Source organism: Physcomitrium patens, chromosome 8 (assembly GCF_059467195.1).
Source record: "Physcomitrium patens ecotype Gransden chromosome 8, ASM5946719v1, whole genome shotgun sequence".
NCBI lineage: Eukaryota > Viridiplantae > Streptophyta > Bryopsida > Funariales > Funariaceae > Physcomitrium > Physcomitrium patens.
This window is the reverse complement of record NC_143417.1, coordinates 3,942,492-3,960,833: the sequence shown is the minus strand read 5'-3', so window position 1 is coordinate 3,960,833 and position 18,342 is coordinate 3,942,492. Positions and strand designations below refer to the sequence as shown.

Genomic DNA, 18,342 nt, shown 5'->3' with positions numbered 1-18,342 from the left:
GTGGGTGGGGATCCAGAGTGCCGGGGCTGCCTTTTCTCGCAGCGATTCTGCTGAAGCAGTGAGTCGTTTTTTTTTTTTTTTGCGGCGACTCACGCAGTTTTTGAAGCTTGGAAAAATCCGCGATGCGTGCTTGTGTATGCAGCAGCGGTCTTCCCCTTCTTTTCGACGCTTAGTGCGATGCCTGTTGCGTTGAATTGTAACCATCGGTTGTGGGTTCATTCTGTGACTGCTGTGGTCCATTTTGCCACAGCATGCCATGCTTTGTTCTGTGAGATTCACAGCTCGAGATATCCTTATTCAGGGAAGAAGACGTACCCCAGAGAGGCAAATAAAACATGACTAGTAAAAATCCTCAATCCTTGTGTTTGTAGCAGCATGATGAAACCATCGATCTACCCGAATAAATGACCTTGGTCGTCATCGCCTCCTGGTTAGTGTGATGACTGTCTCTTCGGCATCTCTGACAAATCCTAATTTAGCTAGTGTGTGTTCTTGTGAATAAGATTGTGTTCCGTTTGCCTTCTCTCTGTTTTTTTCTTTTTCCCTTTATTTTATCCCAATTGTGGGTGGATTTGCAATTTTGGTTTTGCTGACGATGAGGACTTGAAGCATAGGCTTTGTGGTTGAAGTTTTTTATTTCTAAAATTATTGTTATCGTTTTAAAATTTCTCAACAAGGGTGCATTGAATAGTTGTGCAGTGTCGAAATGGTTTACATAAACCGCAATGGGGTTAAATATTAATTTCGGTGATGAACATGAGCATGCAATACTTGGAACATGTTTCTACGTAAATCAACGTATTCGCATGCTCCACTGCCTCAAAAAAGTCATGATTGCAATCCATAAAATTGTGCTTTTGGACAGAACACCACAGAATCCATTTTTTCTTAATTTTTCCTTCAACATGGTAACAATTCTATAAAAAACATTCGGCAACTAGGATTGCAATACTATATGATTTAATGTCGAACGTCACTTCTTTAATTGTATTTCGGATCTGAATGAACTTCAATTCCAAAATCATTGTTGAAAATATTCAACATGCTTAGAACTTGTATTCAAAACCGTGTGTTCATGTTGTACAACGTTACATTAGGTGTGTTAAATGCACTGAATGATTCTCTTGTCCACTACGAGTTAATAGATTGATCATATACACTACATAACAGGTAAAATAGTCAACATTTACGTTACCCAAAACTAATAGAAAGCAGACAAGAGAAAGAAAAAGTAAAGAATATAACTTATTCAGCTCACATGATTTTCTCTTGCGCAGGGGTCCTCATGTTATAGTCACGAGGCCAGGATTGATGGAGGCAGCCATACTTTGATGCTCGGAGAGACAAAGTTAAAAAAAATAAAAAAATAAAAAAATAAAAAATAGTACCCTCATCAGAGGCAATAATGCTAAAGGACAGGGAATGGCGCATCGCCAAGTGGACGGTGCTCGTGACTCCCCTAACTGCTCGAAACGCATGTCCGTCTGCAGCTCTTCCACTTGGTGCTCTCAGACTGGTGCGTTTTCAAACGCCGTGGAAGTGGGTTTTAGTCCATTCGTGGTGATGCACCATTTCAGATTCCGTGGAAGCTCACATCAAGTTGCATTTGACTGGCGTCGCTCTGAACAGGCCAGACTTGACAAAAAGCTCAAGAATCGAACATAACCAACGGTAGAGAGCGCTGTGAAGAAATTAACAGGATTTTATGACTGGTGAGGAAGACAAGGGTGGAAAGTTCATTCAAAGTATGGGTAGACATGCAGCTGCTACACTGTAGACCTCCTACATTGGGCGGGGTCCACACCAAGTGCATAACGCTAACAAGTAGCCAGAAGTAATGTTCCTCATCTCACTCTGAAATTTTCACAATCGCGGGAGCGTCTTCTGGCTTCCTGAGTTGAACCTATATATGCACGTTGTGCAATGATAAAGTAGGATGACGATTTAGAGTCGCAAAACAGAGTCTGACGGTTAAAAGTAATCTGCAAGGCCATGGATCTGAGTAATGCACTATCAGCCTGGCTAGATTATTCGGTTTCCAAAAATGACACTCTCATCATAGCCCTTCTAAGCAATCTGCTATGCTTGCTAGGAGCCAAAACTTCTACAATTCATCGTTTAGTGACTGCTCACTGTCGGGCTTGAAGATTTGTGATGCTTCCTTAAAAATCTGACGCTTTACATCATCTTCCCCAACAACGTCATTGCTAGGGGGAGCATTTCTGCCAAAGTCTGAGGCCACTCTAGTTTCTATGTCTTCAAAGTGTTCAGTCAACATGTTCACAGGCTCTGGATCTGAAATATTTCCAGCTCCCTGCAACGTGAAACAGTGTGAGCGGCTGCTAAATTAATTAAATTTATTATATAGCAAGTCTAAGCCATGAGAAGGACCTTTATCATATGTAACCCGCATCCCTAAACTTTTTCTTTTTACAATTAAATGCTGATCTATACAGGAGCATATCTCTAATGCGTCAGGAATATTTAACTGAAAACAACTGTACATCGAAAATTATATTCTCACAGGTAATACACTCCAACACTGATTTACTGCTAACAGCAAAATAGACCAAGCAATTCAATGGATTGATGAAAGCATTAAACACCTAGAACCTTTCGTTGTTATGAAAAAATATAACTTACATTGTCGTTCTCTCCTGTACCCTCCAGTTCAAAATTGTTCAACTCTGAGTCATCATCTTTTAAATCCACCTCATCCTCTTCTTCCTCGACTTGAGCATTAGGGTCTACGTCCAAAACCAACTTCATGAGAGAGTGGATTTGTTCAGCGAAGGTCTTTGCATTATTCAAAGTGAACCCGCTTTCTAACAAGGCAGTTTCATAGATAAGCACAGCAACCCGGTGAGCAACCTCATCCTGTAACATCAAACAACAACATTCAATTTTCTTCTCCACGTGCGCAATGTGTCATAGTACACAAAGATAGGTGGCGCTTGAAATTGAAGTCTAATTGAACTTACATACCGCAGGGTCCTCAGTAACTTTTTGGAGGAGCATTCGAATGATGGGATGCCTGGGATTGATTTCAAGGATGCGCTTGCTCTTCATTTGTGATACCTTGGAGGGGTCAACAAGGGCTTGGGCCAGCACAACACGTTCCATGTTAGATGACCATCCTGTCCTAGAGGTAACCACCACAGCAGGTGTATTTGCCAATCGTGCACTGACCTGCACATGGTTATCACATACACATTACAATGTGATTGAAGTTGTAAACAATGACAGGAAGCCCACCATTGCCAGAAAATGAGTCATTGACCTGCAATTCGACAAATGACTACTACAGCTTTCCACAAATTTCGACATGGCCTAAGTTGAACTGAGGCATGGCCCCACATAACTACATAAGATTGGTGGGGTCATGCCTCAGTTCAACAATTTATAGAATGGGAGTCACTGCAAAACATGACTCTATAATCTGATTGCAGAGCTAAAAGTTCAGAAACTCTGGTCTTTTGAGAATGTTCTCATTACTTGAGGTTAAAGGTGCTGCCTTTTTACATTAATTCCACAAAACTACCAGATGGCATCCTCTCAATTGAATAGTATATGGAACTGCAACAACGTAACCTCCTCGCACTACTGTACCCTGGATCAATCGTAAATGATTGTGATATGGGATTATAACCTTAACGAAACCAATGCTTTCGCCAGCCAGCAAATCTTTCCACCATCTGGTGAGCTTCTTGTACATCTTTGCGGCCTTTTTCATTTTGACTTTACCCTCTTTGCCAAGGATTTTCAAGCTGTCTTTGGACGCATCTTGGAAAACTTTATCCTCATACTCCGTGAGATGTTGCATCACATACTCATCAAGAGGATCTACGAAGTAAATAACCTGCATACTAAAGGGAGATATGGTCAAAATGTGTTCATCGAATGTAATCACGCAAGGACTAGTGCTACAAAGAAAGGTAAGCTGTAACTCCCGCAACTCGATTACCAAAATTTACAATGCTGATCTCCTCAGGTAGAATTCTTAAAACTAGATTTCTCTAAATCTTAACTTTGATTTGTTAAAATAGTTTAATACCTCTAAACGCTGTGACGTGAAAACAATTGCAGATACTGTTGAAGCTAACAAATACCTACAAGCAACCTCAATCACCTAGTTGTCTGCCAATTGTCAAATTTATGCTTCGATGCCATGTGACGGTGAATGTGAGCATGAGATTGAAGTTTATACGAAACTAACATGTTAACATCACATGTTCGAAAGGAATTTGAAACCTTTGGGTGCTTGCTCACTGACAAACCTTGCGAAAATGGACTTCAATTTGAAGTCTCGAAAAATTGAGTGGTGACAAAGACCATAAGTCATGTTAAACCTTACCTCATATTCATTCTTTAGAAGCTTTTCCAGCAACGGAGAGTTTTTCAATTGATTTTTATCCTGCCCAGTCATGAAATAGATGTGTGATTGATCAGGCTTCATGCGAGCAACATACTGATCAAACGACGCCAACTTTTCGCCAGATTTCGAGCTGCACAATGGTGAGAACAAGAATTTTATGGTATTGTTGTAAAACTGTAAATGGTTATGGAAGAGAAAATATGACGAGAAGCACTAGAAAGATCGTATTACCATTAGTTAAAGGAAAGAGCCTATTCAGGTACCCACTGAAATAGCTCTATGTAATTGGTCAAAAAGTTCCAAACCAGCCTAGTAATTCCAAAAGGATATACGACGCCTTGGAATGCTGGTCATCATATGCAAAAACTCATTTACTTTAAAAGGATCAAGGAGGATCTAGAAGTATTCATATCAAGAAAATCAAGTAATCAAGCAGGAGCGATACCTTTGAAAACGGATAAGCTTGGCTAAGCGTTTTCTATTTGCACTGTCGTCAAGAACACCCATCTTGATAAAATTTCCGTACTCCTTCCAGAACACAGCATACTTGCCCTTTTTCTCATTGGTTTGTTCTTCTTCGTTGTCCTCTAATCCATCTATGGCAAGAAAAGAAGATGAATTATTTTCGTTTCAAGCATCACGGCGGGTGTACTTTATTTGCATCTGTGTGTTTGTGTGTGTGCATGTCAGCGAGAGAAAGAGAGAGCGCAAAACCTTCTACCTATAAATACTCAATTTTCTTTTACAATTGAAATCTTAACACGTCGTGCAGTGTTCGCACTTGAAAGTTTTATTAGACGACAGGACGAGAGAGTCGAAACCAGACCTTCGTCCTCTGAAATAATCTCATCAGGATCATCATCCATGATGCGTTTAATCATATCCAATGCTTTCCTGACGACTTTCTTCTTCAAGGTCTTGAGACTGCTGAGTTGCTGCAGCATTTCTCGGGAGACATTTATCGGCAAGGTATCTGAGTCAACAATACCCTGTCAACAAGCAACATGAGATGTGTTCCTTGGTCCAGAACCACACTCAAAGTGACTCTTCCTGGTCAATTTTGACCAAGCACTCTACGAAGTGACATTGAAAAGCACACCTTCAAGAAAGCTAGATACTTAGGGAGAAGTTCATCAATTCCATCTGATGTGAAGATCCTCCGAATATATAGCTTTAGCTGTGGTGTGTTGGTATAGTAATCATCGAACAATTCTTGAGAAGCTTTTGATGGAATGAAGAGGACAGCTTTAAACTCGACATCTCCTTCCGCGTTGAAATGCGTCCAAGCTAGAGGATCATCTTCGCTGAAATCCTATACATCGGTACAAATCCCACATTTACTATGCAACCAGAAGATTTATCTTCATTGACAGCATGAACAGATGGTAATGAATTTCTTCACGAATCCATGTTAGACCCCCATACTAGCGTTATTTCTAGGTAATACGTGTTTTCCTTCTGCGCTAAACTTGCTGGACTGTTTCAAATGTCGCATACAAGCAGGATAGGAAACAGGAACTATGCTAACCTGCACAATTGGCATCATTGCATTAGGAAACAAGAGGCATATTTATTCAATGGCAAATATTAAATGACTAGTTCAATCACAAACCTTTGTCAAGGAATGATAGAAGCTGTTATACTCCTCAGGGGTGATGTCCTTAGGATTTCTCAGCCAAATGGCCTTCATATTGTTCAAATATTCCCAATTCCACTCAGTTCGCTTCACCGGTTTTGTTTTAGGTTCTGCTGCTAAGAAATGAGAGAAAAATCAAACATAAATAAAATTCCAATAAAATATTCATTTGCAACTTCAAAATGCGCATTGCATTCGAGCACGTGCAGCCTTAAGCTATCCCAATGTGATAATTTGCGACACTAGCTTGAGGGTAAGTTTCTGCACAACGGAGCGGTGATTCCCCACCCTCTTCTCTATCAGGTTCATCTTCAGTTTCTTCTTTTTTATCTTCGAGGTTCTCAGCAGAAGTTCCTTTCCCAATAGCAGTGTCCTTGTCTTCTTCGACTGGATCCTCAATCTCTTTACCTACCCACAGGTATATCGGGAAATTTATGAATTGACAGTATTTTTGCACCAACTCCTGCAAAACACACCCCGCAAGGATCAGTGATGTGCGGGAACAAACGTCAGCCAATAAGGTCAAACAGCGACCGGTATCAATATTTGAAAGCTTTAACAAGGTCTGCTTGTGGTCCTGGTAAACCAAGTTCTGGAACATAAGTACTCGTAATTTCCCTTCTGCTGCGTATTCTGCAGCATTCTCCTTTAGATGTATTCGTATGTCAGTTCCTCTGCCCAAAGGTTCATTTTCTGTATCTTCTGAAATTGAAAAACTTCCATCGGCACTGGATTCCCAAATATACCTAAACAGTTGCGTAGCATAAGTTAAATGAAATTAGTCCCAACAATACGAATCAGAACAAAGGCATGACTAACGAAAATGTTACCTATGACTTCATCACCACCAGAAAGTTGAAGGAAACATTGTGCATGAATAGTTGCAACTGCAAGATCTACAAGCTGAACCTCTAGAGGACGCGGCTCTAGTGCCCAGGAGTTCATATCAGAAAACATAAGTGCCCATAACCAATTAAAATATTTCATTTTTAATCATAAGGTCAGCCTATTTCATAGTAAATTACGCACTGTTTGTCATCATCCTGTTTGCTAATGACCTCGACATAGTCAGCGATCAAATACACGGAGTAAAATCCAACCCCGAATTGACCAATTAGGTTCAGGTCCCCTCCACTTTGTATCTGATCCAAAAAAGCTGCAATTGCACAAAATTTCTACACTTGAACAATTTAACTCATCTACAGCAGTATGATTCAATCAACATGTCCATGCTTCTATTCTTCATGATTTAAAATCTATATTAGGATGTAAGTCTAATGTTATAGGATGAGACAGGAATCAATGTTCTTTACATGATGTGCCAGACTTAGCTACAGTGCCGAGGTTTTTGATAAGGTCTTCCTTGGTCATTCCAACACCGTTGTCTCTTATTGACAGTACATTTTCCTTTTTGTCCACCTTTATCTGTTCGTTTCATATTGTCGATCGGCAATTACGTGATTGTCCAGAAGTGGGAACGTAAATAAATCAGAGTTATCAGATAAATTATGTTACATACATTTAATTTGTCGAAAGACTCCCATCGAACAAACGCTTACATGTATATCAAGCTCAGCGTCCTTTCCATCGCTGAGCAGAGTTTTGTCCATGAGAGACAAAAACCGGATCTTATCCAGCGCCTGCCACCAAAACATTTCAAATCAAGCCACTGGCATAGAACTAATAATGCAACTTCACAATGGAGTGACGAACGGCACCGAAATTATATTCAGGACTCCTCCATGCTGCTCGAAGCTTGTTTAAGAGCTAATATAACAATATATTCCGGAATTGAACCACACAATGGTTTGTAGTACACAACACATTCCAACGTTTTTATCCAAGGTCGAATTACAAAATCATTCCAAATTTGTTGTGTGAGTAGAGAAATTAATACAACCGAAATCCGACAACCACTGGGAGTGACTCCTGATTCTTAGAAACCTTAGAAGAACAATTATGAAGGCGAGATATCTTACATCAGAGGCATTGGACACCAGTTCCCTCAGAAAAATATCCTTGTTGCTGTACAGGGAGTTGATGATGATATCCATCAGCCTTGAAACCTCTGCCTGGAATTCAAAACTTTCTCCATTCCTCCTCTCTTTCGGCGCCAACGTATCTCGTTCTCTGCAATGCATCGTGCCAGTGTTATGGCTAAGAACTGATGATGCACTTTTACACCCATTAAAACTACCATCAGTGACTCGTATGGCCATGACATCAATCTTCCACAAAGCGATGGGAAACATCGGGTGGAACAAATGATTGTGTTCCAGATGAACACCACAGCGGGACAAATTTATCAAGTGAGTTGGTCGGGAGAAGGAGACTGAAACATTAATTGAAGACAATGAGGGAAGAGAAACCTTGCGACAAGTTCCGCATCAGTCGTCGATCCAAGAGGAACGGCTCCAATTCTGTTTTCAACCTTTGCAAACGCACTCACAGGCTCTACAACTACACCATCTTGTGCAGCCACTCCAGCATGAGGATCTGACTCCACATTAGAGCACCATTTGTGAAGAAAAGATGAAGGTGAAATGATATGTGCAGACTTTGCAAAGAGCTTTGTAAACACAGTCAAACCTCAAAAACTTCTCTACATGCTCTCATGTAAACACTTCACGATGAAGTGTTTCTGACAGAGGGCACTGATCTGCTAGGAAACTATCAAATATGACGATAGCATGTTATTGCATACAGTTATTAAAGAAATACGGAAGACAACAGTCGGAAATACCTTGAATGCTGGTTATAGTGAGCAATGCGCATAATGCTGTAACAGCTGCAAATCGAGTCATGACTACCTTTACCAGCTTACAACGAAGCTTAATTCCTGCCGAAGCCAATCTGGTATTCCCTGTGCAATCAAGTTGTAGTTGCATGTGAATGGATATCTTTAAAGGAAAATTGGGGCCCTATCAAGAAGTTCTGAAGCGCAAGAATCAGAATTGTGAGCACAGAGGCTGTTATTGCAGGAGCCTTAATCAAATCCATCAATATATGTCGAGCTCAGAAGACACTAATGACACAAGATTTGAATTCTGGTTCGATTGTTGCAAATTTCACACGCTTTCAAGTTCGGAAGAAGTTTGAGCGTCCACCGTGGATATCGTAGGTGATGTCCATCGCTCCACGGTGAGCACAAATGCTCTCGTACAGATTTCCAAGAACCGTCAGTTTATAGTGAATCTGGTCAAAGAGTACCCAAGTTATCATAATTAGACTCTTTCGCAGAGTAAAAGTAAAACTTATATAATTCATAACTTTTAGGCCGTTAGAGTTTTCGTAATGAAGCACGAGGCTGCGACCAGTGGATGGTCATATTACCAACAGCATCAACTCAGAACTAGGTACCTGATGGTCGCTTAGCACAAAGTCATGCAAGCCTGTCTAAAATGCTGTGACGGTTACATGAACTTCATGCAAGAGAACCATCCGCAGGGGGCAACATGGTGGAATTGGCCTGAGCAAGTCCTGAGCAAGGTACAGGCAACAATATCAACGAGTAACAGTAACAGTCATCCTATCCCACCAAAAGCCTTATAAGTTATCTAAGGCATTCTCTATCCAAGCAGGTTGACATGTTGAAGTTTCTCAGTCGCATGATGATCAAACAATCCTCTCGACACTAACGCAAATGATCCCACAATCGAAGCTGCACTGTACACAAGAAGCCTCGAGATGGTATAAGTCTCTGCTCGCTCTTCCTTACAAGTCTATCCAAAGCAGAATACTAAACCCTACCCAACGCCGGAGTTACATGAATGAAAAACCAGAGAATCTCACTGGTTACAAAAAGATGTGCGGAGCATCAGATCCAGACATTATAACGGAAACGAAAAACTAGCCAATAAGTACACGGTGCACAATAGCCTTCTTTAGGGCCTCACATGCGATACAATAACTGATTCTTTAATGAAATATCCTACTCACAACATATTTATTTCTATCTCAGTCTTCAGTAATCAGAAACTTCTCTGCTTATAAAACTTCCCGCCACCGCAGCCTAACCCGTGGTCCAGCCTCCTCTAAAATAGCCAACTAAACAGACAGCCTACCAAGACCAAAAGAACCACATAAGAAACTCGCTATTAATGTGTGATACACATCACGCTATCAAGTCTCGACATAAATCTCATCAGCATTTACAAGATGATCTCATCTTGGACGCTAATGTTGAGGGTCTTGTGAGGTAGGACAATGCAATTAACAACAACAACCTCATCCTCAACGGCCACGTCTTCTCCTGCAATTAATACAAAATGTATTTGAGTCAGAAACACGTTACAGAGATAATTCAGACGATTAGCAACTTAAGACTGGGACAAAAAATTGTCATCCTTGTACTGCAACGAGGTTCTATACGTATTGTATCCTAAAAGCCCTGGCTGATCCTGAATAAAGTGAAAAGTCACACAAACGAAAATTAGTAAACAAAAAGGAATTATGAATGGATATGCAAAACAGACCAAGAATGGTGATGCCCAACTTGGCATTGTAATCGCCTCCTCCCTGCATACAAAATCGTACAATTCTAAAAGTTAGTTCAATTTGAAAGATTTGCATCCTTGCTGAGCAGATCACAACTCGTAACGATACTTCGAGTACCTTATCGGTCGCAAGATTAAAATTTAAGAACCAGATTTTACTTGAAACAGGTATCAAAATAGGATAAATCTTGCCTGAACTCGAGCCCATTTGCCCAATGTAGACTTCCAGCCAACTATAGAGTGCATCACTACAGCATTTTCCTGCAAGATTTTCTTCCAATCAGATCGTAATGCTGAGTGGTACGTAAAGCCAAGATGACATGCACGTGCATTATGCCCGAGAACCTATGCGAGTCTATAAATGAACATAACGCGAAGGGAACTAGATACTCGAGTGACTAACAATCAAGGAAATGTACATATTTGTTGATTTTCTCAAAGACAGAACCCGTCAAAATCGCCCCCCAGAAAGAATTCCAGGCATGTTTCAAATATTTAATTTAACTGCAGTACAAAGACGAGTATTTCCATATAAGCTTACAAACAAAAAAAAAAAATACGAACCTTGATTTCAACATCATCAAGAATGATACACCCTATGAGCCGAGCACCAGGGCCAACACGGGCATTGGCTGATACAGAGACATTAGGTCCTAGCTGCATCCCCACCACCAATACAATCCCATAATCTAGTTAACAAGATGCCAGTAGACAAATAAAAGTAAAAAGAGCTTCAGTTAAACCTGCTGGCATAAAAGTAGGTTCAGAAAAAGCATCTGTTAATAGAATAGTGGCACGTTAAACATACCTTGGCAGTTGGATGAACTTTGGCAGATCTATGGATGAAGACGTCTCCTATTATTGTAGGCGATCTATTACCATCTCCACTAGCCAAAAGCTCGGGCATCGTCACCCTATATTGTGCTAAGTACAGCGACGAGCACCGGAGAGACATTCTGCAATGTAGTTGTTCCCTCATCAGATATTAAGATTCATAATGTTCTCAAAACAAACAAATAAGATAAAATAACAGATTAACAAAAACAATAAATCTTAAATTAAAAGCAGAAATAACCAGACAAAAGGTACTGTCCGATACGACACAATGCACAGCATGGCAACAATTGATGCGCTGAAGAACCATGGATTTGGGTATCGAAAAGCCCAACTACCAAGCCCAACATGAATAGAGGGGATTCCAATTAAGGTTCATAACTAGTTCAAAATATGGTTAACAAAAATAGAATTGCCTGCGGGGTCTTCAGCACACAGACAACCAAAAACTTCCAATCATCACATAAACCGTGACACATATGATCTATGAAGAGCACAATTGAGTTTTAAAAGCTTCCGGGTGAAAAATGATTTGGACAATACTACAGAATTCACTACTCACCCTGGTGTTTTAATCTGCTCCCAGAAATCATTAGTTTCGAAGGTATAGAGCTTCTTTTTGCCAGCTAGAGGGGTGAGGATATCTTGATCAAGCCTCACAAAATCAGCTTGCATAGCTCTGAAACACTTCCACGATTAGATGTCAAAAAGCACTCTTTAAGAACAGGAATCCTTATTAATGTTGTTAGAGTCTTTAAGAGTATCTTCATCACGGTTTGTGAGAGAACCCTCATCGACAATATATCTCATAAGGAATAGACAATAAACAAATAAATCTGTGCCAAACAGAGTATGCACAATCCAAGAAAAACTTTCAATTCATTTCGTAGCAGCTGTGAGAGCACATTCTCAGCCGATGACACGATGACACAAAGACACCAAAAACAAACCTGCTATTAGTTGCAGTGTGGAGGGCTTCGAAGCTTGACATGCGACGAAGACTTGCTGCAAGTATAATTGCGGTATTAGACTTGGATTAAGAAGAATCCATGAATAGATAGATAGATAAAAGGTTTTGCATGATAGAAACATTATTGCACTATGGACAATACATTTAACGAGAAACTCTTATACACCATGCTTTCTTAAGTGTCTAGACCACGGCTAAGATGAAGAAAAAAAGTTCTTAAGTTCCGTCACAGCGTCCATTAGAAGCTTTGGCTGCAACACGCGGTAATACATGTATACAAAATGCTGACTACTCCTTGTGGAATACCATCAATGTTAAAAACTACATCATTGTTATACCAAAACAGATTGCATAGCAATAAAAAGGATACAAGTGCATGAGAAAGTGGCGCAAAATTTGAAACAGTAGAGGGAACTAAAAGGCTCACAGATTTCATGCTTGCTTGATGAAACATTTTTGATGGCATTAAAAATTTCTGGTGTGAATACATAAACTCCACAATTGATGAAATCACTCACCTGCAGAAATACCATAATGTCAAGGAAAACATGCGATATTTAACAAGCCTCCTTACTGGCTTCTCATCTATCCTACAGAAAATTGTTAGGGTCCAGGTATGTCAATCACTATTCGGTTGATTAAACAAACATTTAAGTTGCAATAGTTCGATATGAGAATAGAACTTTAGAACAAGTTTATTTTTTACTTTCTAAACAGAGGAGAGAGAAGAGGACGCGGAGAAGAAGAAGAAAAAGCAGGCTTTTGATGGAGATCTGTCAAAACAGTGTTTTAACATATTTTAGATTCTCAAACTTCTAAAAAGTGAAAGCTGGAAATAAATTCCAAGTTCTGTAAATTAAGAAGCTTACGAAAGTCTCCGGTTTCTCTGCATAATGAAGTAGCTCGCCTGTTTTGGTATCCGCCACCAACTCACCAAATTCGCTTGCGACTTCTTTAGACACCTGCAATATACATACTTCTTCAGTGTACTCCATATATCTAACATATTTTGAATTCACTACGACTAAAACAAGAAAATACAACTATGCCTGACTGAAACTTGCACAGGGTTTACCCCTGCTGCGTCAAAAAAAAAAGAAAAAAAAAGAAAAACAAAAAAAACAAAAAGGCAAATACACACGAAGGGAGTTAAAACCAAACAGCAAGGATGATCTCAGGTATTAAGGTCCGAAACAGCAACTGCTTAATTGAACTGTGTCTGATATTTGACAATCGCGAAGCTAAATTCTACGCAGTAGAAATTCTTCATTACCTCCCATCCATATTTCAAGCGCTAGCGTCTGCGATTCGTCAAAAGTTACAATACTACATTCTCTAGACCTAAGCATTAAGAAGTGCAAAGCCAACTTACATGTCAACAACGATATACCTGATCTGAATGATTCATTGGAAGTAGATAATGTTGAATGTCATTCGGATTGGCAGCACTACGAAGATGTGGTTGCATCTATAAAAGGGCAATTTACATTTGTGTGGACCTATAATTGTGCTTACGATTGCTTAATGCTTATCCTTAAAAAATTCAAACTTAGTTACACGGGTAATTTTTTAATCTTGGTATGATAACTAACTTTAAACCACTTTCTTTCAAGATGACTTCTGTCCTTGTTCATTTTTTCGCAGTTTAGGTGATAGATTTTTTGAACGGAGTTAAAAGAACTGTACAAAAGTCTGAACATGCTTATGAAGAGAACGAAAGATACCTTCTTGACTAAAAGTGTGCCTATCCCCCCATGCTTTCTGTGAGCCTCTGCGAAAAGGCCACGTCAATGGACAAACAACTATTATACCACGTAAGAGACATCATCGAACTTCAAAAAGAGCGATTCCTCACATGTTATCTAGAGAGTAGCTAGAACTTTAACAGAAGACAGCCCCGACTCAAGTAAGAGACATGTGTCTACAAAATTTACTCACAGCCCACGGATAGGATGGCAGTTTTAGTTATACAAGATAAGTATCTTCACTCTTACTCATAAGCATTGCAATTTTTTAAGCACATCAGGTTGAAAACATCTAAAAAATATGATCGAAATCATGGATAGATGTGCAAGCAGCAAACTTACCGAGCATTGCAGTCAAAGGAAAGCTGCAGCATACATCGCAGTTCAATACAACAATGTCGGTCTGCACAGGGCATAGTCGTGAGAACATGTCAATAAAAACTTCCCACAACTACGTTCAGGTCAGGCAATGAACTTAAAGCGTGTTACAAATTTTCAAGAAGTAAGCTTTCAACAACGTTGTGAACAGCGCGGCAGCAGAGTTGCTTGAGGAAATCGGTATCAAGCATGGGATCCTATTAATACATCAGTTTACAAAAATGAAATTAACAAAAAGTGCATCACATTTGAATAACATTACATTCATAAGAACTTCCGCAAAAAATCATTGAATGATGCACAGTAGGTTCACGAAGAGGTGGAGCAATTTAAGGCTTACAGGGTCATCTTCCATCAGTAGATCCTGAAAATTATATAGGCCACCAGCAGATCCGTGAGGTTTGTCCTCACGCAAGTACCTGTAGCCACCCTCACGCACTAAGTTGCTACTATGGGCAAACGAATCACTATAGCACAAGATAAAATACAAGCTAATGACCTATCAAAGAGCACTACTGCTCCACATTGATGTACAAATTCACCTCACAGGGACCTTAAGATCGTTTGAAAGCGCAGAGATGTAGAGCGAAAATTCTTTTTCCTCATAAAATCCAATAAGATACACCTGCGCCAAATCAGGTATCTGCAACATACAAAACCTACATTAAAGCACCCACCAACATCTAAATCTTAGAGCACATATTTCACAAAAATCCATTACTGTCCTAAATTACTAGCAGTTTCCTTAAAGGTTCGGCTTAAATACTTACATGCATAACACGTATAAAGAAAATAAATAAATAAATAAATAAATAAATAAACATTAGAGAATGCAGCCTCAGTCATTGTACTTGCCCAGTTATATGGGCCTCGTCAAATCATGATACACGACAGAGAGAATCGCTACACATGTCTACTTGCTTCAACACAACCACTTAGCAATTAATAATTCAAGCGCATACCTTTTTGCACGCAAGGATTGGATGATGAACCATTGGCTGGCCCGCCAAGGGAAACAAAGGCTTAGCCAAGTTAAAAGAAAGTGGCCGGAAGCGAGTACCTACATGATTACCGCCAAAAACACAAAATTAAAAAACTAAAAAATGAAGATTGTTGAAGCATTTCAGCTGCACAAGCACATCTGGAATTCGACAGACTCCTCCTCTAAATAGAGATATTGCTTTGCTGTTGAAATGTTCATTTATCGACAACAGGATCGATCCCATAACCAAAGAATCCGTCTATTGAAAGAAGCTAGTGCAAAGTTTAGCCCGGATTGAGGATCCAGACCCAAGAGTGTCTTTGATTCTAGTTCGAAAACAAACCTTTAGTAGGCCCCCCCATCATAATGACGGCCACGGTCTTCTTCTGAGAACTGACAGTGCTCGGTACGTCATTGGTGAGCCCCATTTTCCACAGCTTCCGTTCGAGACAAATAAAAGGGTCAATGAAGACCTCGCACTGACGTTTGGAGAGAGACGAGGTTGAGCACAGTGCTCCTTGTGGTAGATAATCGCTGGAGCCTACCTCCTTGCCGCACTGTTCTTGCTCTCATGAAAAGGAAAGAATATTGCTTTTCTTTGACATACAAATTCCAATACTCACCCCTATACTGCAAAATGCGCCAATGCAATCCACTTTTCAATCATTGCACTAAAATCCAGATGTGAGAGCTTCGACTGAGACAAGCCCATCTATGCTGGTTACTCCCACATGATTCGAACTCCACAAATTAATAAACTCAGCGCAACTTTCCCGGCGATCGAAATGTGCATTCAACAACTCTGAAGAAAGCTGGAATATGAGAGTTGAGGTACAGCGCTTCTTTCAGTAATGTCAATGATAAGGAATTCGTACACTTAGAAGTCAATTTCGTGACATGTTTTCATAAATACATTATAGGTCGACGAAACTGACTTCCTGTAATTGCTTTCTCTGCATCTCGGCGCTAAGTCGCGAAGGTTTGATACAGTTGAAGGAATATATCGAACTGAAAACGAAACTGTTTGAGCACTGTCCTTTCGAGCTCTAATCAGATCCATTGGCCGCACAAAACATATCAGACTTTTAACTAGCCACATAGCGTAACCTCTCTCTCTCTCTCTCTCTCTCTCGCTCCCCCTCCCTCACTTCAGCTGAGGTAGACATGACCAACTGCCTTGATCCACCACGACTCACACTCGTCCATCGAATAAATCGCAAAATTTCAACGGCAGCAATTTTGCACAGATCGTTTCATTCCCATTCCAAATCCTGGCTACTTTGCTACACACCGAGTTCAAGAAATACAACACTAGCGCCACACAAGTATTACAGAATCGATTCATTTTTTTCAAATGTACCTATGCGGAGAAAACAAACGTCGAGCACTAAGATCTCTGTCACGTCACAGAGGCGCATCACAGTCAGTGTTCACCAATCAAATCTACATGAAGCCACGAAGCGAGCTTTTCAGGCACTTCCATCAACAATGCACACCACAAACGAGGCGGGGGCGACGAGATTCGCAAACCGGTATCACAGACCCTCCCATGACAACAGCTCAAGAACACCTCGAGAACTCACCTGCGCTCGATTCCGGAGGTCTCAGCGCAGCGAAATCTGAAGCACCAGCGACGTAATCCCTGTCCCAGAGCAATAACCCTCGTGCACATTTGACCTCTCAAACCACGGCCTCACAGCTTCAAGCTTTTCCTATCGGTGTCACATCCGCCAACAACTTACATTCAACAATTCTTACTCGGGCATAGACTTACACTGTTATACCAAAACTTACCAGAGTGTGAAGATCTTCGTCGGTCTTGATTACAGAGCGTTAAGTCTTTTTATTATTTGTCCTGGAAAAATTGCACGTAGAGCTAGTTAGGGCGAGAGCCAGCAGCTTCCGGGAAGAACTCTTTCCTCCGCCACGTTCTTTCATATTCTGTCATATGAGCTTAAAAGAGGATTGCGGTCATTACCGTCCAGCCTTGTAGTGAGGGTGGGAATATCCCTCTCGGCGATCCCCTCCTCTGTGCGACGCGAGGTCAAACAAGGATAAAGTTAGCTTGGTGAGAGCTAGCTTTCGTGATGGACCAACGACAGACATTTAAGGCTACGGCTTGACTCCTCAGAAGGCCATCTCTGTGGACGTCGTGCCAGAACTCATTACAGATCTCCTCGAAATCTAACACGACGACCTGGACGAAAACATACACACGCATGCGTGTATGTATGTATACATGTAGATTGATTTGTTGTTGAGGATTCAGTAGAATGAAAGAATACAGACGCCACAAAAGAAAATGAATGCTTGAAAAGTCGATTCACACGACTACATTAATCAAATTCAAAACATATTTAAGGACCTTTAAAAGATACGAATCCGTAAAATTGGAATTGCGATTGCTCTAACATTATCCATGACAGGCTTGTAACAACTTCTAAGCACGGGGAGAATGTCATCACATGTCATTGCTCTCTCTTAACGCTGAATGTATTGTTTCCAAACGCGCACAAAAAAATTGGACAAGCATTGGAAGATACCGTTAGATCTCCCTTTGGCTCAACCACTCGAACAAAAACAAAAGAAATCACAAAAATACACATATCAACACCCTGTGCAAGAATCTGAGAAACATCCGCACCTCATGACAATGTCAACACACACAATCATTGGTCTGTAGGCACAGACCTTTAGCTCGTCCTGCGAAAAGCGGGAATCAGATGTGTTACCCAACCCTTTGAAAGCACGCTCTGTGATGATGTTAGATTTAGCGCAACTAGGCCATTCAACTTTCCGCGCATCATTTCTCTCTTCGAAAGAGATAGATTTTCAAAAAAATAAAAAAGAGAGGGAAAATAAAAAGTAAAAAGGCAAACAAAGAAATGATACAGCAGGTGTTTTCTCTTCAATGCAGGTGTGTGTG

At 40.4% G+C, this 18,342-nt stretch overlaps 2 protein-coding genes and 1 long non-coding RNA gene across 15 annotated transcripts; 1 reads left to right on the top strand and 2 right to left on the bottom strand.

Annotated features, from left to right (window-relative positions):
- The first annotated feature begins 64 nt into the window (after positions 1–64).
- Positions 65–7,093, top strand: LOC149988432 (uncharacterized). Of its 2 annotated transcripts, XR_016504417.1 has the most exons (8): positions 65–430; positions 1,278–1,516; positions 1,630–2,331; positions 2,457–2,526; positions 2,991–3,698; positions 3,839–3,935; positions 4,087–6,264; positions 6,430–7,093. It is a non-coding gene; the product is annotated as an uncharacterized LOC149988432 (long non-coding RNA). The 2 variants fall into 2 exon arrangements; XR_016504416.1 differs by lacking the exons at positions 65–430; positions 1,278–1,516; positions 6,430–7,093 and adding an exon at positions 2,671–2,862 and having other exon boundaries at positions 1,695–1,834; positions 2,991–3,935; positions 4,087–6,093.
- Positions 1,685–9,283, bottom strand: LOC112285933 (endoplasmin homolog). 9 transcript variants are annotated; one of them, XM_024527332.3, is made up of 18 exons: positions 9,119–9,283; positions 8,755–8,874; positions 8,381–8,507; positions 7,991–8,141; positions 7,571–7,651; positions 7,325–7,436; positions 7,041–7,167; positions 6,619–6,757; positions 6,300–6,474; positions 5,988–6,127; positions 5,475–5,687; positions 5,202–5,364; positions 4,821–4,971; positions 4,355–4,505; positions 3,650–3,859; positions 2,986–3,189; positions 2,644–2,877; positions 1,685–2,314 (listed from the first exon to the last, which is right to left on the bottom strand). In XM_024527332.3, exons 1-18 carry the CDS (start codon positions 9,276–9,278, stop codon positions 2,105–2,107), a joined length of 2,868 nt encoding a protein of 955 aa, XP_024383100.2. In that variant the 5' UTR covers positions 9,279–9,283; the 3' UTR covers positions 1,685–2,104. The 9 variants fall into 9 exon arrangements, 8 of the variants coding, with proteins under 8 accessions (XP_024383100.2, XP_024383101.2, XP_024383102.2 ...); XM_024527333.3 differs by having other exon boundaries at positions 5,988–6,124; XM_024527334.3 differs by having other exon boundaries at positions 5,988–6,121.
- A 625-nt stretch (positions 9,284–9,908) lies between these two features.
- Positions 9,909–18,133, bottom strand: LOC112285935 (uncharacterized). Of its 4 annotated transcripts, XM_090252364.1 has the most exons (18): positions 18,108–18,133; positions 17,395–17,445; positions 17,211–17,271; positions 15,760–16,046; positions 15,397–15,494; positions 14,977–15,077; positions 14,775–14,853; positions 14,399–14,459; positions 14,036–14,082; positions 13,181–13,273; positions 12,739–12,829; positions 12,292–12,346; positions 11,904–12,020; positions 11,316–11,463; positions 11,072–11,164; positions 10,700–10,768; positions 10,487–10,529; positions 9,909–10,263 (listed from the first exon to the last, which is right to left on the bottom strand). In XM_090252364.1, exons 4-18 carry the CDS (start codon positions 15,842–15,844, stop codon positions 10,163–10,165), a joined length of 1,281 nt encoding a protein of 426 aa, XP_090108490.1. In that variant the 5' UTR covers positions 15,845–16,046; positions 17,211–17,271; positions 17,395–17,445; positions 18,108–18,133; the 3' UTR covers positions 9,909–10,162. The 4 variants fall into 4 exon arrangements, with proteins under 4 accessions (XP_090108490.1, XP_073391843.1, XP_024383110.1 ...); XM_073535742.2 differs by lacking the exon at positions 18,108–18,133 and having other exon boundaries at positions 17,395–17,455; XM_024527342.3 differs by lacking the exons at positions 17,211–17,271; positions 17,395–17,445; positions 18,108–18,133 and adding an exon at positions 16,777–17,076.
- Between the last annotated feature and the right edge of the window lie 209 nt (positions 18,134–18,342).